The 22,624-nt window shown below is 39.2% G+C and overlaps 2 protein-coding genes across 2 annotated transcripts; both read left to right on the top strand.

Annotated features, from left to right (window-relative positions):
* The first annotated feature begins 3,406 nt into the window (after positions 1–3,406).
* Positions 3,407–15,714, top strand: MS3_00001033 (uncharacterized protein). Its single transcript, XM_051208565.1, has 5 exons — positions 3,407–3,648; positions 11,299–11,367; positions 11,900–11,983; positions 13,469–13,675; positions 14,505–15,714. The coding sequence occupies exons 1-4, from the start codon at positions 3,610–3,612 to the stop codon at positions 13,670–13,672; spliced, it is 396 nt and encodes a 131-aa protein (XP_051070110.1). The 5' UTR covers positions 3,407–3,609; the 3' UTR covers positions 13,673–13,675; positions 14,505–15,714.
* A 323-nt stretch (positions 15,715–16,037) lies between these two features.
* On the top strand, positions 16,038–22,374 carry MS3_00001032 (uncharacterized protein). The gene has a single exon (XM_051208564.1). It carries the CDS (start codon positions 18,837–18,839, stop codon positions 19,206–19,208), a length of 372 nt encoding a protein of 123 aa, XP_051070109.1. The 5' UTR covers positions 16,038–18,836; the 3' UTR covers positions 19,209–22,374.
* Positions 22,375–22,624: the final 250 nt, after the last annotated feature.

Below are 22,624 nucleotides of genomic sequence, written 5' to 3'. Positions count from 1 at the left end.
TGCAGGTTGTTAATCCAGGACTGGCCTGAGTCGACAACTGAACAAAGGATGAAAGGTGAAGTAGTCTAACGTATCGACAACTTCACTTATCCACTGGACGCAATCTCTCAGGATTATCTGAAACTTAAACGGTCACATGTCACATTTCTGATTGGAATATTACCTACCCCGCTGTTATGTGTAGAACGATTCCACAAGTTTCCAGACCTCCAAGGCGATCTAAAATGCTAAAAATACCCTAGATCTGATGTACATAAACTAACCTTGGAATAAAGCGTTCCTTCCATATTTCACACCTATTCTCTCGTGCTCAAGTTGCTGTGTGGATTTAGCATACGTGTTACAAGAGGAGCTTAGGAAACCGAACCAGGTGTTAAATTGTAAGATTTATCAGTATTCAATAGTCCAATCAATAAATCCATTGATCAATCAATCTCTGTTGGCATATATTCACTGTGAATGGATGTTCAATTCAGTTACTCGTCTTCGGTTTTGTTTAGATATTGGTGAACAGTGGAATCCGTGTTCCGTTCTATCTAGGACTTGTCAGCTCGTTGAGTTTGTGTGTGTTCACATGATATTTAGTGTCAGATTTGTGGCAGATGTTCTGCATGAATATTTGGCAATCACATTGTGAATGTGTGAAATTCGTTATAGTCTGTTGCACTTTGATTTGTTTATAAATGCTGACAGTAATGTAGAATGAATGAAGTATTCACCAGTGGTAGACACTTGTATCGTTACTTCATATTAAATGTACTGTTTCATATTGTAGAATATTTCTCAGCCTCATCATTCGAACATTACAACTCTCAATCAAATGGAAGAAACTGTTTCGGTTATCGTTGAAGATAATGCAAGTACTCATTATATTTAACACACTTTTCAATATTCTTATGTTCTACTTTTCTTGTAATCGTACTCAACAGAACATTTGATTGCTGCCAGTGTTAAGCGTTCATTTATGTTTTGTGAGCTGTAAAGTAGAAAGTATAACAAACTTTTCTGTGGTTTTACTAGAAGTTTGTATGAAGCGTTAAGATATGCAATTTGATAAATCTCAAATAAGAATTATGGAAGCCATTTTGCAGAAAATGTGCATGTCTCAGTAAATATCGCTTCTACTGAACTACAACAGACACATACCGATTCAGTAATTAATGTCATTCATGTATTTAATTTCGATGGTGTAGAAATGGTCACGTTTTACTCATGATTCAAAAAGTATTAAGATCTGTCCCACAACGGACTCTGCAGACTGAACGATGCTTCGAAAATCAGAATACTCGTGAGAAGACTTGGGATGATAGAACATGAACGCTACAGCAACCTTATTCATCGAAAGAACCCACGGGACCTTAGTTTCGACGAAAACATCAAAACTCTGTCTCAAATCTTTGGAGGACAATCATCTCCATTTAATATCCGTTACCAATGCTTGAAAGTAACTAAAAACCAGGAGATTACTGGATGAAACAGGCAAGAATCGTGAACCGCTCACGCAGAAGAATATTAAATATAATTGGTCTACCGACTATAAAGCTGATTTCGAACAAATCAAGAAACAACTAGTTTCGGATCTACCGCTTACTCATTACGATTTATCCTTGAATGTTATAATCACATTGGGCGTTTCGAACTACGGCATTAGAACAATCACCTCTCACATCATCCCACATCCATCTGAGTGAGTCATGCCATATGCAGCTCCACTGTTAGCAACAGCAGAACGCAACTGCGGTCAGATCATGAATGGAGCATTGTCAATTGTCTTCTGTGTAAAGAAGTTTCACAATTTTACATTTGGACGTCCGTTCACGCTATCAACTGACCACGAAATATTATTGACCGTATTTGGCTCGAATAAAGGGGTTACAGCATATACAGCAAACAGACTTCAACGATAGAGGACTACACTGTTGGGTTGTAGCTTCTAGATCAAGTACCAGTCCACTACTGATTCTGGATGAGGTTACTCCTCGGTTAGACTGATTGGTCCACAAATAAAACGCGAAGAAGATACCGTGATGTCAGCAGACAAAACGGAATCAAGATTTCAACAGATGTTGGAGGAAGCAGTTTATTGTCTACCAGTTACTTCCAATTCTACCAAAGAAGGTACGGAAGATGACGGCATATTAAGAAACGTTAGGGGTTGTCTTCTCAATAAATAACCGAAACTTCGTCTTCAAGGAGAACGGCCGCGATATTTTTACCGGTGAGACTCAACGATAATTGTTGATTCATGTATTACGCTCAGTGACATAATCGTTGTTCCGAAACCATTACGCCAAAAGGTTCTGAAGCAATTCCACAACGGTCATCCCGGTACCAATAAGACGAAATCGTCGGCTCAAAACAATGCTTACTGTCCTACAATGAATGAAGCTATCGAAACTAGACGCCGCAGTTGTTTCTTATGCCTACAAGTAGCTAAACATTAAAAAATGCAGACCACCACAACAGACAAAGCCAGACAGTTTATGGGAGAGGCTGCATACAGATTCCGTCAGCCCAGTGCAAGGCAAAATGTTTTTGGTTATAATGGACGCACTCACGAAACGGCCACAAGTCTATGCTATGGCAAATCACACAGTCATTGAAGCAGTCAGCAAGTTATCTGAACTGTTCAAATGTTTTGGATTTCCGGAGATCCTAGTGAAAGATGAAGGCTCACAATTCAATGCAGAATCATTCAAGCGGTGCTGAGAGGGGGAGACGAGGAGACAGGTCAGGTGGTTATAGAATTCTTAAGGTCATTTAAAACTTCCTCCAATCCTTATGTCCCAGATGGAAAACATTCTGCCGAAACAATGTTCGGAAGAAGTGTTCCAACTATCAATTTGATCTTGCCTGTAAACTGGCATGCCTCATGTAACAAATTGTTATTTGAGAATAAATTATTATTATTATTATGTTCGACGCCATGTTGTCACCTGAAACAATGGATGTGCCCAGACAAAATCAGAATATCCGACGTTCTAACGTGGACAATAAAGTGGCGATCATGTAATACCAGGGAAAAAGTCGTTGGAAACCGACTGTCGTCGAAAAGAGTTTAGGCAATGTTTTGAAAAACGTGCCTGGGAATTAAGCGACGTAGATTAGACATTTCCACAAATTCAAAAAGAGATGAGGGCGTTGAACAAGGCGAATGCATGAACGAAGATTCTACTGCAAAAACAACAGAGAGACCATTGACGATACAAAAAGTTTAACCAAAATCTGTTGGAATATATTCACTGTGAATGGATGTTCAATTCAGTTACTCGTCTTCGGTTTTGTTTAGATATTGGTGAACAGTGGAATCCGTGTTCCGTTCTATCTAGGACTTGTCAGCTCGTTGAGTTTGTGTGTGTTCACATGATATTTAGTGTCAGATTTGTGGCAGATGTTCGGCATGAATATTTGGCAATCACATTGTGAATGTGTGAAATTCGTTATAGTCTGTTGCACTTTGATTTGTTTATAAATGCTGACAGTAATGTAGAATGAATGAAGTATTCACCAGTGGTAGACACTTGTATCGTTACTTCATATTAAATGTACTGTTTCATATTGTAGAATATTTCTCAGCCTCATCATTCGAACATTACAACTCTCAATCAAATGGAAGAAACTGTTTCGGTTATCGTTGAAGATAATGATGTAAGTACTCATTATATTTAACACACTTTTCAATATTCTTATATTCCACATTGCAAGTTTTCGATGATGGAACTTTAATTCTACAGTTTCTTTATTTATCCAAAGCACCAACCGGACTTCAGTTGTGATTTAAAATATGCATTTCGAACATTGGTGCCATTTTGACGCGGTGGCCGTACGTGCTCTTCGTAAGGAACCAATTGAGCTTTTCTGGCATGAACGATCGTTTCTTATGTCCTATCAAGCCAGACAGGTTGGTCGAAGAGCTGTAAGAAGGATTTCGTTCTCCGGAAGTAAGGTCCCAACAAGTAGGGATACGACACGAAAACTGCACAATAATGGTCGTATGTGATTGGCTTCAAGCGGTTGTCCTCTGAGCACTGTGGTCACGTATTCAGGTCACTACAATCGCCTCTAAGACCACGGTCACTGTATTCATAATCAGTCTTCCTCTTCAATTCCTATTATTCCTCCTACGTAGACTATCAAGTGTAAACTTGCTCTTTTGACTTAATCCTCAAGTGTCACCGTGACCAACGATTCTAGTGCTCAAAACACTGTTCCAGGTCTAACGAAACCTTGCTTCAAACTACACATTGGAGCCTTCAACGTATGCACTTTGTGTCAAATCGGCCAGCAGGCATCCTTGGCTAAAACCCTGGAATCTCGTACCATTGATGTATGCTGTGTCTCCAGAACTTGCACACAGGATCCTAGTGTGACTTGACCTCACCTCGCTAAATCGGAGAGCAAATGAGATAAACCCTCCGTGTATCAGGCGACCTGATGGCTAGTTCTCGTGCACTGGTAGGTATAGGCGTGGCACTAAGCACGAGGACAGAACAAGCACTATCAGAATGGACCCCGTTAACAGTCGTCTACGTGCTGTTCGGCTGAACGGTTCCGTAAGATCTCGGAAGGATAGGGGCACACGTCGTTGCCTTTTTGTCGTTTCTGCCTATGCTCCCACTGACTGCAGCCCGGATGAAGTGAAGGTGACTTTTACAGGACGTTTTCTGAACTTCTTTACAAAGCTAAGCACATAGACATAGTGCTCGTAGCAGGTGCCTTTAATGCCCCAGTGGGTAGCTTAAACCAAACAGAAAGACATTTTGGTGGGTATTTCAGTATTCCGGCTCAGTGAACACACAACGGTGACCGCCTGTTGCATCTGTGCTCAGACAATCGTCTATTTTTAGCAAACACTAATTTTAAGCATAGGGAGACACATCGTCTAACATGAGGACCCCTGCACCAGACCAACGATGGACTCAAATAGACCATATTGCCATCAATCATCGTTGGAGAGGCTCAACTAAAGACTGTCGCTCATTCTGGAATACCTGTTCGGACTCCGATCATGCTATAATACCGGCACGCATCTGCTTGAGCCTCGCTGGACGCAAGAGAGCCACACCAAGAAGACCTATTAGAACTGAACTCAGTGACAAGAAAGGCAAAAGTAGACTCCAGGAACAACTGAGGTCACACTTAGGTAGTTCTGAAAACGAGGCTGAACAACATGTTGCTTGGAGAGGTATACGAACAACTGTAGAAATAGCAGCGACATCTATCAATGATTTAAACCAAAGGGGTACAAGAAACCAATGGATTTCTTCTAAGTCTATTGTACTGATAGATTTTCATAAACTCATCCTATCAGGCTCTGAACACGATGAAGAGCAAAATCAAATCAGACCTAGGTTAACCAGAATTCTAAGGGACGACCGTGAGCAGTGAAGGGCAACGAAAGCAAAGGAGGCGGAAAAGACAGCGGTTGTAGGTAACATCAGACAGCTTATCAGCATATTAAAGAACTGGAATTAATAGGTCAAGTGTAATTGAGATGATCTCGGAGAAAGGCCACACTCTTGTCCGCTCTCAGCTCAGACGTTTGGAACGATGGGCGGAACACTTTAGAGAGCAGTTCAGCTGGCGTTCAGCGACTCTACAACTACCCACCATTCCAAAACACCATGAATGAAACATTGAAATAAGTCCTCTGATTCTCTGAAGTTCGAAAGGCTATAGCTAATCTGGAACGACAAAGAGCAACTGGTCAATATGGATTGACTCCAAAGGTCTTTAAGCACGGTGGTCCAATTTTAGCGATTTTTGCTGAATACCGCGAACTGGACGTAATGCCATCTAACTGGTTGCAGCTACTGATTGTCCCAACATATAAGAAGGGGTCAAAATCCCTCTGTGATAACCACTGAAGGATTATTTTGACTAATATAGCATCTAAAATACCAGCCTCGATAACTATCGGGAGCCTAACAAAGACTCGTGAACTGCAAACACGAGAAAACCAGGCTGCTCCAGACCTGATCGTGGCTGCATCGACCACATATCCACCATTCGTTAGGTTCTAGAATATGGGCATGCTTGTCGGCGTCCGACAATGGTGATCTTTTTTGAATCAAAAGCAGCATTTGGCTCTGTTGAAAGAAAAGTTCTGTAGCAGTGTCCGTCATTAAAGTGTGTACCTCAGAAGTACAGAAACCTTGTGAAAGCTCTTTACTCCAACACTACCAGTCGAGTCAGAGCTTATGGTGAACTCTTATCTGATTTTGCAACCTCAAGTGGTGTCCGTCAAGGCTATCCACTTTCTTCATTTTTTTTAACTTCATCATAGACCTACTGATGGAAATAACGCTCTCGTCGACTGAATTATCGGACATCGTTATCCTACCAGGAGGTCAACTTATCGAATACGCAAATGACATAGTCCTGTTGGGTGAAGATGCTAATAAAATGCAACCTTTTGGCAGCCCTGAGCAGCAATGCAAGGATGTGTGGGAAGTGTTTCTCCTACTCGAAACGCAGGTTGTTAATCCAGGACTGGCCTGAGTCAACAACTGAACAAAGGATGAGAGGTGAAGTAGTCTAACGTATCGACAACTTCACTTATCCACTGGACGCAATCTCTCAGGATTATCTGAAACTTAAACGGTCACGTGTCACATTTCTGATTGGAATATTACCTACCCCGCTGTTATGTGTAGAACGGTCCCACAAGTTTCCAGACCTCCAAGGCGATCTAAAATGCTAAAAATACCCTAGATCTGATGTACATAAACTAACCCTGGAATAAAGCGTTCCTTCCATATTTCACACCTATTCTCTCGTGCTCAAGTTGCTGTGTGGATTTAGCATATGTGTTACAAGAGGAGCTCAGGAAACCGAACCAGGTGTTAAATTGAAAGATTTATCAGTATTCAATAGTCCAATCAATAAATCCATCGATCAATCAATCTCTGTTGGCATATATTCACTGTGAATGGATGTTCAATTCAGTTACTCGTCTTCGGTTTTGTTTAGATATTGGTGAACAGTGGAATCCGTGTTCCGTTCTATCTAGGACTTGTCAGCTCGTTGAGTTTGTGTGTGTTCACATGATATTTAGTGTCAGATTTGTGGCAGATGTTCTGCATGAATATTTGGCAATCACATTGTGAATGTGTGAAATTCGTTATGGTCTGTTGCACTTTGATTTGTTTATAAATGCTGACAGTAATGTAGAATGAATGAAGTATTCACCAGTGGTAGACACTTGTATCGTTACTTCATATTAAATGTACTGTTTCATATTGTAGAACATTGGTCATAATCATGAATCCAGCACTATAAATTTCAATCAAATGGAAGAAACTGTTTCGGTTACTACGTTAGTGAAAATAATGCAAGTTCTCATTATATTTAACACACTTTTCAATATTCTTATGTTCTACTTTTCTTGTAATCGTACTCAACAGAACATTTGATTGCTGCCAGTGTTAAGCGTTCATTTATGTTTTGTGAGCTGTAAAGTAGAAAGTATAACAAACTTTTCTGTGGTTTTACTAGAAGTTTGTATGAAGCGTTAAGATATGCAATTTGATAAATCTCAAATAAGAATTATGGAAGCCATTTTGCAGAAAATGTGCATGTCTCAGTAAATATCGCTTCTACTGAACTACAACAGACACATACCGATTCAGTAATTAATGTCATTCATGTATTTAATTTCGATGGTGTAGAAATGGTCACGTTTTACTCATGATTCAAAAAGTATTAAGATCTGTCCCACAACGGACTCTGCAGACTGAACGATGCTTCGAAAATCAGAATACTCGTGAGAAGACTTGGGATGATAGAACATGAACGCTACAGCAACCTTATTCATCGAAAGAACCCACGGGACCTTAGTTTCGATGAAAAAATCAAAACTCTGTCTCAAATCTTTGGAGGACAATCATCTCCATTTAATATCCGTTACCAATGCTTGAAAGTAACTAAAAAACCAGGAGATTACTGGATGAAACAGGCAGAAATCATGAACCGATTGTGTGCGATGGTCAAGTTGCTTTCCATGACAGAAGAGCAGTCTACGTGCCTAGTATCTGTCTTTCGCCTGTGTTCATCCGAGAATGCTGACATTCGATTAAAAATCTTAAGCGAATTCGAACATTGTCGCGGAATTTCTCCACAGGAAGTAACCACAGAATGCAAAATATTGGTAAATTTGAAAAATGAAACCTCGATGGTAGAGAACGGTAGCCGGTTTCTTCACGTCAAGACGGTCGAAAGAAAAGATTAACAATGTTCTGGAACACAAAATTATCGTAACGACACTAGCAAGCCACCTTCTCTACTCCGGTTGTGTAGCGGTTAGCATCCTAAAAGGTTTAGTCCGTTTAAAAATCATCTTCGTCCTACATGTCCCAGAAAAGGGCGCAAACAAAGTCATTGGGAAACCCGAAAACACCGTCGACCTAAAGTATATTTTAAACGATTCAAGCGGCCAACAGCCAAAGTAACGATAGCTCGTAACAAAACCGGCTCCCATAACTGTAGAAAATATGTTTCCCTCACGATTAATGGGTATGAGGTTGTCCTGCAGTTAAACACAGCTTCCGATATGATATTTATAAGCAGAAGAACGTAGAAGAAGATTGAGAGACCGCGAATATATCCAATTAAACAATCAGCTCAACGTGCATTCAGTGGGATGTTAAGCATTGATGGTGAGATACATTGTGATGTCGCGGTAAGGGGAATAACGGTGATGGGAGTGGTATTTTACTGGACGTCCATCGCTCGATTTATTGGGACTTGAATAAACAAATAAGCTGAAGTTAACAGACCGTACCATAAAGTTCATGCGCAACAAACTCAGTACAAGGAGAATGGAAGAGAACTTAGTGGAGGCTTCATTAAAACGACAGAATATGGCACTTTGTGAGGAGATGGGGAATGCACAAAATTCAAAGCTAATCTTGCCGATCGATAGGAATTGAAGCCAATGTTTTCACTTAAAAAACAAGTACCATATGCTGTCCTCCTCTGATCATTTCTCAGATTGATCAGCTACTATTATGCTTTTGCTCCGTCGATGCGTGACATATACATCCCATTTATTTATCTTCTGAATAAGAATACTAGTTGGAATTGGATTAAAGAGTGCGAAGCTGCATTTTGCAGGCTGAAAACAATCATTAACTGAGAACCACTATTGATGCACTACGATCTGTCCATGCCAATCTATGTAGCTGCCTACGCTGCAGCTTTTGGACTCAGTGCTGTCATTTCAAACCAGTTCCCGGACGCAACAGAGAAAGCTATTTTGCATGCAGACTCTCGCCCTTTTGTTTGCAGCAAGCCGTTTTCACAAATTCTTGTACGGTTGGAGATTTACTCTTCTCTCTGATCACAAGCCTCTTTTTACAATTTTCGGTTGGAAATCTGGTGTTCCAGCCCACTCTGCAGACCATCTCCAGAGATGGGCTTTGATACTTTTGGGTCTTGATTTTGACTTTCAGTACCGGCGCACCCGACAGTTTGGTCAAGCAGATGCCCTGTCACGACTTATCAGCGAACACCATACAGCCGACGGCGATGCATTTATTGCTTCCCTGATGACAGAAGACCACGCGCAATATTACCTGACAACTGCTGTTCGTGCTTTACTAGTCTCGGCAGCTAAAGTACGATCCGCCTCCAGGAACAACTTCACCATTAAGAGAACGATGAAATACGTCACCAATGGCTGGCTGTCAACTGGACTCGATGGTGACTTGAAGCAGCTTTACCACCGCTGGGACTCATTATGCGTCGTGAATGAATGCTTGATGTTTGGAGATAGAGTGGTGGTGCCAGAGTCCCTAAGATCAAAGGTGCTAAAGCAGTTCCACACTGGTCATTCTGGTATAAAACTAATGAAATCCATCGCCGGAAGCTATGTTTATTGGCCCCTCATGGACCAACACATCGTGGATTTAGTAGGCGAATGCACGCAGTGTCAGCAAGCTGTTAAATGTAATGCGAAAGTGCCGCCGGTCCCATGGCCACAGCCTGAATATCCCTGGTCCGGGATACTTGTCGATTTTGCTGGTCTGATCAATGTAACTACCCATCCAGTCGTGGCTGAATCCTTTTCGAAATGGCCAGAAAGTGTCCCCATTTTGTCACCGACGACTACCATAACGATACAACCATTGGCGAAGATGTTCGCTTGCAACGGGTTATCGGATATAATTGTATGGCTCTCAGTTCACCCCAAAGCAGTTCCAAAATTTCTGCCAACGGCTATCCATCAAGCATTTCCGCTCTCCACCCTGACACCCACAATCGAACGACCAAGCAGAACGATTTGTGGATACATTTCAAAGAGCTCTAATCAAGTAGAAAGGGAAGGGTAGAAGTCCCCGACAGAGATGCTCATGGGAAGACAATTGAGGACGGTTCACAGTCTGATGCTTCTGAAAACCACACCGTCGCCACCACTACCAAAGTCTCAGAAGCCGCCAACGTACGAGGCTGCATGTCCAGTCTTTGCTCGGGACTACAGATCAAATCATGGTTCCAGAACTGAAGCATATGCGGCCGGAAAATTAGGCCATATCATGTACGAGGTAGAGGTAGGAGGAGACAGGCTGACTCGATATCGGAACCATGTCTCAAGCGGTTAGCCCCAGTTCGCCCATCAACAGAAGGAATTCTCCTATTTGATATCCTATTAGCTACCTTTAGTCTACCCGCAGTTCCAACACAGGAAGAAGCACATGGGCAATTCGATCTACGACCCAGAAGGCGGTCACCCCGAAGACGATGAAAACGGTAAAAATGAAAATGGACCCCAGGAACGTACGTTAATAAAGAGAGGAGGTTTTGGGGATGTTAGATCCCCAGAAATCACTTGATAAATACCTTAATTTTGTAATTTTATTTCAAAATTTTGAATTTTTTCGTTTTCGTGTCTAAAGCTATCTTTTCGCCTCCATGTTGTATTTCCAACTTGGGATAATCCTAAACGCTATTGGTCTGTTGTGTCTTTCAGTATACTAGTAATGCTTCCCAAGGATATCTTTGTGCTGTTATCTCTCGAACTTCTGTTTTTGCGGAATATACTTCTCTTTACGGACTTCGAATACTCTTTCTGGTTAGCAGGGCCGTGGATAATGAATTAGATTAACCTATCGTGTCACTGTTTCTTGAACCTCGTTTCGTTTGCCGAGTGAGGTAAACTCGTACGAATTATTACGTAATAGCATGTCAATAATTTACCAGCTACTTTCAATTCTACCAAAGAAGGTATGGAAGATGACGGCATATTAAGAAAAGCAAGGGGTTACTTGAATATATTGAATATACTGTTTTATTTTGTAGAAAATTTGTCAGCACCATCATTCGAACATTATAATTCTCAATCAAACGGACATTGTGGTAGATAATGATGTAAGTACTCATTATGTTTAACACACACTTTTCAATTTTCTTATGTTCCATATTGCTAGTTTTCGTACTCAACAGAACATTTAAATGCTACTCATTAGTGTAGGCATATAACACAAATTAAATGACTAAATACATTGTATTATTTCACTTCATTGTATGTGCATACATTCAAAATTGATAACAGACCGTAACCAATTATGCACACACACGTACACGGACACTTACACGTACACGTACAAATAATTTTTTTGAACTCTTGCAACATTCAGAATGATACGAAAGTGTTGAAGTTACAATTTCGAGGGGTGAACTCTGAGACTAGTGAGATAGCGAAGAGTGTTTCGAAAATCAGTAAAGCCTTATAAATTGCCGTTTTGGTTTTTCGTAGTATTGACCAAGATTATTCCTCTAGATTGGCCAGCTGTGACCCGAAGTGTTTGAGGAAGTTCTTATCACATCAGCGTTTTATGTATTAAACTAGAAGCTTCTAAAACTTAAACAGCCATATTGAATATACTGTTTCATTTTGTAGAATATTTCTCAGCCTCATCATTCGAATATTATAATTCTCAATCAAAGGGATGAAACTGTTTCGGACATTGTGGTAGACAATGATGTAAGTACTCATTATATTTAACACACACTTTTCAATATTCTTATATTCCACATTGCAAGTTTTCGTACTTGACTTTTTATCAATGTTTTACTCGACGGTTTATTGCCACCAATAAGCGTATTTATATCTTATCTCTGAGTCGTCTGTTACTTATGACTGAAAACGAGAAGTTTCAAAATTTCATCGACGTTATATTACAGTTCTATAGACTGATGCAAGTGAATATTTAATCTTTCCAAAGGACGATAACTCCAGCCCGAAGAAAATGCCTCCATTTAGATGTTGATTTATACAATCATCTCATTATTCATAAGGGAAACGTCAGATATATCAAATTGTAACAAAATCTCACGTTGCATGTCAAGCTGAGTATAGTTCGCGTTATGAATATCATATCCCGAATGAACATCAAACTTACACAAATGAGTGTTATGGTGAATAAAATGCCGCACGGACAATACAACATATATTACACTGAGTGATTGCTATACTGAATTATAATAGGAAGTAATTTTCAACTAAAATCACAATAAGTCAACAACGTAACTCCTGCTCTTTATCTCACTATATCAATACGCATTCTCTTTGAAGCGATCAAGTGGAAGCTTCGTATTCATTACACTTGTCTAAACTAACATGAGTATAATACTATTGACGGAAACACTGAACAATGTATAGGCATATAACGCGAGTTGAATGATTAAACACATTGTAGTATTTTGCTTCATTGTATGTGAATACATTCGAACGTTATAACAGACCGTAAACACATACGCACACATATGGACACGTAAGTGTACACACAATCTCTTCAGACATCTTTTTCCGTTCTATCTAGGACATGTCAGCTCATTGAGTTTGTGTGTGTTCACATGATATTTAGTGTCAGATTTGTGGCAGATGTTCTGCATGAATATTTGGCAATCACATTGTGAATGTGTGAAATTCGTTATAGTCTGTTGCACATTGATTTCTTTATAAATGCTGACAGTAATCTAGAATGAATGAAGTATTTGTAGCGTGGCGTCGAGTTGAGATTAACTGTGAACACCGCTACCAAGAAACACGTGCCAGATAAATCAGAAGGCGAGGATCGAACGTAACCAAAGAAACCCATAAAATCTCCGAGAAGCCAAATATCAGAAGGCAATTAATGGACCAGGTCGAGGTTTATTAGCTGGCGATCTCGTGGCATCGAAAGGATACCGAGATCGTGCCAGGATACAACCTTGGTTACAGAAGGTAACCGAATTCGCGCGAAGTTACAATCAAAGTGTAAGTATAAGAATGGAAGCACAAAATAGCTGTCATTAGCACGGTCAAACAAAAGCACGTTAAAACAAACACTGGTACAGTTGGTTATAATAATAATTGTTTTTATTAAACCAGTCGTGTTCTCGTGATAAATGTGAGTTACTACATATTCATCAGTGGTAGACACTTGTTTTGTTACTTCATGTTCAATATATATTTTTTTATTTGCAGAGTATTCCACACCATGAGCCTTCGAACATTTCCGCTGATTTTCACGTGGATATTTGCAGTCTGTCAGTTACCAATGATGAATCACATCAGGTTTCTTCGGTGAAATCGAAGAAACGCAAATATTTACTGATCGCGTCTTTAGGATTTGTCAGTTTAGTTGGAATTTCTCTGGCTTTGTTTATGTTTCTTTACGTATGGAAGTAAATTGTGAGTTTCTTTGTGTTAATTTCACATGTGTCACGATTATACTATTTGATTATGTTATAATTTTGCTTAACCACTAATAAGACTTTCAATGTTGAATTATTTGTTTTGTGCATGGATTGCCGTGCCTGTTTTAAAATGAAGTGTCCTCTATTTTAAATTCGGAATTCTTCATATGGTTTATACCGTGAATTTGTTCTGGAGAATAATGTTATGGTGTTAGCGGAAAAAACACCGGTGTTTTTTTACCAAAAAATCAGCCAAATAATTTTTTGACGTAACCCTAAATAAACATAAAATAAATAAATCTCATTTACATGCTCGATTAAACTAATTTAAATAATCTTGCTAGCCTGAATCGTGCTGTGATTCGTATAACGAAGTGACGAAATCTTTCAAATCCTAATGAGCAGCCACAGTGTACATAATCTTTCACCCAATGTATATAGTGAACACTTGTGTCAGGAGGAGAGAAACACGGTCTGGGCAATATTAAATTTGTAATTCTAAAGAGATGTGTGGTTACCTAAGTAATCGATTTGTCGTTGTATCTGAGATACCGTTTGGTCTCCTGAAAATTTTCAACAACAATGATGGTGACGGGAATAGATATCAATAATATTGAGGTTATGACATCGTCATTATCCATTCACCCTTCACCTTTTATCTTAGAACTGACCAAATAACATAACACAGACAGAAAGACGTCATTAGTTAGGGTTTGTTTTGTGATGACAGTCGGAGTGTTTATTTCAGTATGCTATGCAAGTATTCCCTCACGTTTACTTTGTTTCCTGTTTTGTTTTTCATCATATGATATTATATTTTTCAGAGACAAGCTATAATGTGAAGAAGTTGGAATCAAGTGGAATGTCATCTATTAACAGATACTTTGAAGAAATGTAGAAAACAAACATTTGAATCCTCAGGTCGTTAAAACAATATCTATTTTCGCGTTATTCTGTGAATTTTTTTCTCCTTTCGACAAAATCTCGCTAAATTCTGTTAGTGGACAAATTATGTTATCGATCAAATTTGCAAACATTTTAATATACAGTTGGTTCGATGTGAATTTTTGATTTCATCGAGCGTAGTATGTTTGGCTGTGTCCTCTGAAACGACTTCTGTTGGTTGATATGTTACTCATCTCATTTTCATGTCAATATGTAACGTTGCTCTATTCAACGTTGTTCAATGATGGGCCATCGTTGCTCACCAAAGTCACAGAAATTTTGAAACAACTAAACAGTTCAGATAACTTGCTGACTGTTTCACTGGCTGTCCACGTTGAAACATCGGATATTCTGATTTTGTCTGGGCACATCCATTGTTTCAGGTGACAACATGGCGTCGAATATAGTTGGAACAATTATTCCGAACATTGTTTCGGCAGAATGTTTTCCATCTGGGACATAAGGATTGGAGGAAGTTTTAAATGACCTTAAGAATTCTATAACCACCTGACCTGTCTCCTCGTCTCCCCCTCTCAGCACCGCTTGAATGATTCTGCATTGAATTGTGAGCCTTCATCTTTCACTAGGATCTCCGGAAATCCAAAACATTTGAACAGTTCAGATAACTTGCTGACTGCTTCAATGACTGTGTGATTTGCCATAGCATAGACTTGTGGCCGTTTCGTGAGTGCGTCCATTATAACCAAAAACATTTTGCCTTGCACTGGGCTGACGGAATCTGTATGCAGCCTCTCCCATAAACTGTCTGGCTTTGTCTGTTGTGGTGGTCCGCATTTTTTTAATGTTTAGCTACTTGTAGGCATAAGAAACAACTGCGGCGTCTAGTTTCGATAGCTTCATTCATTGTAGGACAGTAAGCATTGTTTTGAGCCGACGATTTCGTCTTATTGGTACCGGGATGACCGTTGTGGAATTGCTTCAGAACCTTTTGGCGTAATGGTTTCGGAACAACGATTATGTCACTGAGCGTAATACATGAATCAACAATTATCGTTGAGTCTCACCGGTAAAAATATCGCGGCCGTTCTCCTTGAAGACGAAGTTTTGGTTATTTATTGAGAAGACAACCCCTAACGTTTCTTAATATGCCGTCATCTTCCGTACCTTCTTTGGTAGAATTGGAAGTAACTGGTAGACAATAAACTGCTTCCTCCAACATCTGTTGAAATCTTGATTCCGTTTTGTCTGCTGACATCACGGTATCTTCTTCGCGTTTTATTTGTGGACCAATCAGTCTAACCGAGGAGTAACCTCATCCAGAATCAGTAGTGGACTGGTACTTGATCTAGAAGCTACAACCCAACAGTGTAGTCCTCTATCGTTGAAGTCTGTTTGCTGTATATGCTGTAACCCCTTTATTCGAGCCAAATACGGTCAATAATATTTCGTGGTCAGTTGATAGCGTGAACGGACGTCCAAATGTAAAATTGTGAAACTTCTTTACACAGAAGACAATTGACAATGCTCCATTCATGATCTGACCGCAGTTGCGTTCTGCTGTTGCTAACAGTGGAGCTGCATATGGCATGACTCACTCAGATGGATGTGGAATGATGTGAGAGGTGATTGTTCTAATGCCGTAGTTCGAAACGCCCAATGTGATTATAACATTCAAGGATAAATCGTAATGAGTAAGCGGCAGATCCGAAACTAGTTGTTTCTTGATTTGTTCGAAATCAGCTTTATAATCGGTAGTCCAATTATATTTACTATTCTTCTGCGAGAGCGGTGAGTGTTGGGAGGGCTTTCTTCATAGTGGCTAACTAATTCTGATATGGATCATAGTGTGGGTGCATCCGTCTGTCTGGGCATTGATTTCACTACTTGGGCATTCTCTGGATCTGGTCTCCTGACATATTCGCCGTTTATAAACATGACGTAGCGTACAATGTTTACGCAAAGGTTACATTTTTCTGCGCGGAGCACGAGTCCACATTCGGCTATTGGCGACGGCATCAGATCGAGCTTCTTTTCTAAGCTCATCCTATGTACTCCTGTGAGTACAATGTCATTCAGATAAGCTGTAGCAATTGAGACATCCTGTAGCATGGTATCCTTTATTTTCTGAAATATGTATGTGGCCATCTTGACTCCGAAATGTTGCCGATTATATCAGAATAGTTCCTTGTGTGTATTTATGACGTGGAAACCTTTTCACTCGTCATTGTTCTGACTATAGCATTCACATAGACTCTGCGATCGCCAGTATCGCGTTTAAAGTTCTAGCAAAATATCTCTAAGACAGATTAAATCCTACAGATCTTCATGTAAGTGTAGGGGATTCTGATGAGCTTCTAGGTCTTCAGTCTTGCTCACTTCCACCATCGGTCCATTCCATTCTGAGCTCATTGTTTCAATAACTACCAGCTTTTCGGGTCGTTTGAGTTCCTGTTCAACTACTTGGAGGACAGCATGTGATACAGGTCCTTTAAGTCGAAACTAAGGCCTTTATTCTTATGGGAGGGTAAGTGTACCTGTGATTTCAGAAATACTAGTTTTCGATGTAAACATATACGTATCGAAACAAATTGTATTCTATTAGACCAAACATCCTTGATAGCTAACGAAGAGTTTTTGAGCGACTCGTATTAAGTTGTATCAAAACTCGGTTCTTCACCTTATCTGAGCGACTACAATTGAAGAAGAAATAATCATGTGTACAAAATACTTTAAACGGTACAGCCTTTACTGTTACGGGTTTCTTTAGTACAGTCTAACGTGCTAAACAACAAAAGGAATATTTGTTAAACAAGCGTTCGACTCCTGTAAATCAATAGAAATATTCCCGACAAGATGTTATCAGGTGCCTATCCGCACGAATTCCGGCAACCATCGCAAACTGACAGTAAATGATTAACAGCTATACACTGTACAGCACAGTGACCTTGTGTTTAGTCAAATGTGACTGTGTTTTCAACAGCCCAGCAACATATGATAGTAGAAATAGGTAACAATTAACAAAAGCTGAAACGACGAAGACCAAAGAACATAAATTGAGGTTAAAAGAGAGCTGAATATATGTTGAGATATAGGGTAGAGAAAAGACTAAATGAATAGCAATACTGTCCTGTAAAATGTTGTGAAGTAATTTTTTGCATGTTCCTTCCATTTAAAGTACTGACAAATCACACTTTCAAGCCAATTATCCAGGTTGTAAATGGCAAATATTATCGGCTTCGTTTGAAATCCTACATAAATTAACCAGCGTCTGTGGCGGCTGATAAACACAAATTTTTATCACTACTATCTACTGTTCTTAACTAAATATTTATTCATAACAGCTTTCGCAGTCCACATCTTTTACGCATAAGGTTGTATAGCATTGATTCCAACCACACGATCCTCGAAGTTGAACATGATGTAGCTATGAAGGTTACTACTCAACATTTGACACGGAGAGATCAGTGATACTGAACGCGGAAACAGCTAATGGAAATACCATGAATTAGTCATGCAATCGCAGTCATATAACCTCTCGCTTACTGTGTCAAATGTATTACTCTTTTCCCAGCTCAAATTTGTTCTTCAGAAGAGCCAGACCTCATATTGCTGACTAACACAGTAGGACGAGTCGGCTCAGATGGTGATGTGACTTCCACGTAAGATCTCATCGAATAATTATTATCCATGTTATTTCCAAACTGAGGTTTGGACTGAAGAATAATTGTTTAGGTGGGTTAGGTACGCGCCCTTGTCCGGTTGAAACAAAAACAAAGTGATTGGGCAAAATGATGGTTCTGGAATTAATTACAGATTTGAATGTACATTATTACTTAAACAAATATGACCACCCAGCTACTCAACAAATAATTGTTCAATTGATCAAATCTTAATTACAATGAATAAGGAAGTTCATAAAGGATGCGAGAAAATTAACAATCACAACAAATAAATGTTATTCTATTCTGTCTGGATAGATCACGCACAGACTCGTTTAAACGATAATATTTGGGTTGCTTTATAACACAGTGTTTCCAATTCTGGAAGAGTGCCTCAATTCACAATCAAAAATGCACGATTCCAGTCAGTACAAGCAACACAATCAAAGGGAGGGACAAACCAATATGGCTGCCATCAAGACCAAGTATCAAGTAAGACAACATAAATGCAGTTCAGGAAGGGACATGGAAACTTGGTGAAGATGTAGGAAAAATAAAAACTATAATAAAATACAAATATTACCGACTCGAATGGCATCAAAAAGACTAACAAAATGTACAAGTAAAGGAATCGATAGAAATAAACTTCAGGTGTATAAATGGAGGGATTTCAACACACAAAACATTCACAATGGATCTTACAATTCACATCATGACATCTACAATTTCGGGATTGGGTCTATTATTATGGTAGTAAAGATAAATATACAAAGATCAAATCGGACCATAATTGAACGAGTTAATCAGTTCCAACTGTATGAGCTGGTTTACTCTACAGAAAAGATTCACAAGAACAGTTGTGACAGGGTTGGTCACGTCGTTGAAGAATTCCTCTGGAGACCATCCGTATGGTTAGTCAGAAAATCATTACTACTAAGAGAGATAGCCTATGATGAAGAATGATTGTCACTCTCCTTACCGGATTGTGTAGGGGATGACTTCAAAAGAGCGGAAATACCGCTCTCAACAGTTGGGTACAGGAGGGCCACAAAAAATGGGGTGTTCGTTTCGAAGAAGAGGGCCTAGAGTTTTACAAGCTCATCTGATCTGAGTAGTCTCCAGAGACATCAGTGTAAAGTCCAAACATGTCAGCTTTGTGATGTTTTGATTCCCACGGGGTATTCTAGCCCAGTTTCGGGTATTTAGGTAGACTATATTCTTTAAGTTATAAGTGCGGAAATGCCTGAGATCACCATTATGAGGAGTGTTTATGAGCTGTATGAATAGGTCCTGATTCTTGTAACTTTGTGGGTGTCCACTGAAAAGTTTACTAGTGTCGTAAGTAGTCGTGCTGGTTGCCGGTCCATAAACTGCGTTGCTTAATTATACGACGTTAAGTGGTAGTTCTGTTAATAGTGATTTCAGTTTTCATAAATTTGGGAAAACACTCTAGTAATGACATATTAACACCTAAGAATATATGGTCAATCACTTTTTCAGTTTTGTCTTATGATTTTGAGATCAGGATTTTCTGGAGCACTGGATAGATATTTGCATTGTAGTAAGTCGTAAGTATTTGGGGTGAGCTTAAATATTTTGACTGCTCTTAGAATCGTCACAGGCAGACTGATTTTTAATCTGTGAACCGCTATGCAGAGTAACTGTCAGTAGCTTTGCTGAGCTTTTGGAGTCAGGCACACTTTCTTAAAGAGTCTCAGCTTTGGTTAAATCACAAAAAGTAACAAATGATGTCGATTCATACGGTTTATGGTGTGAACAGTAATAAGTATCTGACGGTCTGCTTGTTCAAGCCGTCTAGATATTTCAACAAATTATCCGTCTTTTGTTTGTCTCAACAGACCACTATATCAATTAATTGCACAACATATTCAGGTGCGTCTGTTCAAAGTCCATGACCTTTCTCTGTAAAAGTTATGAAGGAGCACAGTCTGAGACATTGTGGTTGCTGGCATCATATATTGGATAAAATGTACATTATTCATATGTCGATTCCTGGACTGCTAACATCTAATTGATGATTTATCAATATTTATCGTCAAGATCGAGCAACACTTAAGAAACGGAAACTTTTTGGAATACTTTGAGCTGAGAATTCTATATTGTACCAAAATATAATATTGAATAAAGACAATAATAGTAAATTATTAATGGTTGGTTATATTTATGTCTATAAGTGAGATACTATTTATTTATGTCATAACAAAGAGCTAGGTACAGGTCCGGTGTAGCTGTGAAAAGATCAGGGTACAATGCGGATTGATCAGTGTGTTTACACATCTTCACATCATTCACTTTAACGATAGATTTGGATCTTCTACAGGTGCAGTAAACATAAGGGTTGATAATATTTCCTTATATAACCTTGAAAATTTAAATGAAGTTAGTGTGAGTTAGGTTTGTGCTCACTAAATGACGACCCATAGAACATAACTAAATGGATAATAGGTAGTTGGGGATAAAAATATACACAATATTCGTCATCTGGCATCGTACGTACGTTTATGAACAAAAGGAAGTGATCTGTGTGAAATATAAGGAAATAAACGTATGAAGTTCAATGCCAAATCACAATGTCAAAATGATGAAAATAGTTCCGGATTTCGTAGACAGAATATTCCTCAAAAACCCTTCATACAACTAAATCATACATATTAGAGAATACAATACCTCTAGTATCTTCAGTCTGGACCAAAAATATTCACTATCATCATAAGCATATAAAACACTAAACGAGTTGTTTGAGGCTTAGTTTTTTGCTCAAGTACCTTTGAGTCATCCTTTTTTATGAACGATCCAAAAGTGATATCCCATCTGAGTTAGTGGGATAAAACAAGTGAGACTTTAAGGTGACATCTAAAGACAATTAAACAGTTTTGAATAAGGAGCGATTTTATATTTTACAACAGAATAGTATGTGTTGACGACTTTTCTTGTACTATATCTCTATATGCAATCTTCCTCTTATATATTACCACCTTTGACCTAACCACTGCTATGAATCCGGTGTTCATCTTGTTGTGCTGATGCGGTATGGCAACCTGGACCGATGCACATATGTGCCTGGTCCTACGTTGTAGCTGACTGACTTTAGCAGCCAATACTCGGCAAGGATGGGAAAAACTGATACCCTATGCTAGACAGTTAGACAAATACTGACTAGTCACGAACAAAGAGGAAAAATATAGGAGCAATCATCACCAGTTCACAATTATTATCATATTTAGGAAAATCATGTATGTGAATACGAGAACAGACTACATATCGGACCAATTTAGTAGCAGTATTAACACGGAACATCAACAATATTGGTGGTATGGACGGAGTACCATGTATACAAATAAGTGGTCTAAGTTTGAGCACAAAATTTTATAGCAACAACTTAGGGTTCAAATAAAAGCTTGGAACTAGTGTTGTGATGTTTAGTATTAATATACACTGACACGATTCATCCCAGATTTTGACTGAACCTGAACAACTCGGACAGCATATTAGTATTGATTCGTTCTCCTTTCCCCAGTAACTGGTGTTTTCATAGAAAATTGTGGCCTTCCGTACACATCCTTATTTTTATGTCCTTGTCAGTCAATCAGTCAACAACAACTTAGAACTTCATAAGTACGTACATCAGTTAGAATTGCCATACTACATTAGCACAGAGATGCAGTCATCAATTCAAATCCCGTAGTGGTAGAGGTGGTAAGAGCATAGGCAGAAATCGGAAAAATTAGGGCTTGAAGATATTATTCAAGGAGTATAATACAGTGAAATAAATCTGGAAAAGGAAAAAAAGGGACATAAAGAATACAGAAGATTAGAATTTGGGAGAACACAAAGAGTGGATGCACCTGTGCCATTACAAACGATTTTGAGCCATGTCATTCAGGGTCTCTAACCATCGGTTGCTATCACCTCGCGGATCCCAACCAGAAAGTCTAAACTTACCAACATGTCTCAGTCCACTTGTCTGTGACCTCATGGATTTGTGCCATGTTTTGGTCTGGCCGCCCCTAGCTTTCTTCCAACCTATTCCTACACCACAAAACATTGCACGTCGGGGCAGTCGGTGATTGAGCATACGTAACATCTGTCCCAGCCATCTGAACTGATGTTTAGCATATATAAGTTCCAAGAAAAACAAAACACACATCCTGGATTTCACTGTTATCTGAATTCATCCGTTTTGACAAACGAATGGAAAAGTTGATGAAATGATTATTTAGTGATAATAAAATAGAAGTACTGTAGATTGTTCTTATTATGACTTATGTACTTACAACTCTCACCCTTACTCCTTCTCCTGGTGATCGACTGGATCATGAAGATGTCAACGTCTGAAGGAAGCACGGGATAAAATGGAC

This window comes from Schistosoma haematobium, chromosome ZW (assembly GCF_000699445.3).
Source record: "Schistosoma haematobium chromosome ZW, whole genome shotgun sequence".
Lineage (NCBI taxonomy): Eukaryota > Metazoa > Platyhelminthes > Trematoda > Strigeidida > Schistosomatidae > Schistosoma > Schistosoma haematobium.
This window is presented reverse-complemented; position numbering and strand designations above follow the sequence as displayed.

Bases quoted from the DNA above. Each gene is read 5' to 3' on its own strand.
- MS3_00001033 (XM_051208565.1), top strand. From the start codon at position 3,610: ATGGAAGAAACTGTTTCGGTTATCGTTGAAGATAATGAT. The intron at 3,649-11,298 runs GTAAGTACTCAT...TTTATTTTGTAG, and splicing joins TTATCGTTGAAGATAATGAT to AAAATTTGTCAGCACCATCA. The intron at 11,984-13,468 runs GTAAGTACTCAT...TTTTATTTGCAG, and splicing joins ACATTGTGGTAGACAATGAT to AGTATTCCACACCATGAGCC.
- MS3_00001032 (XM_051208564.1), top strand. From the start codon at position 18,837: ATGGCATCAAAAAGACTAACAAAATGTACAAGTAAAGGAATCGATAGA.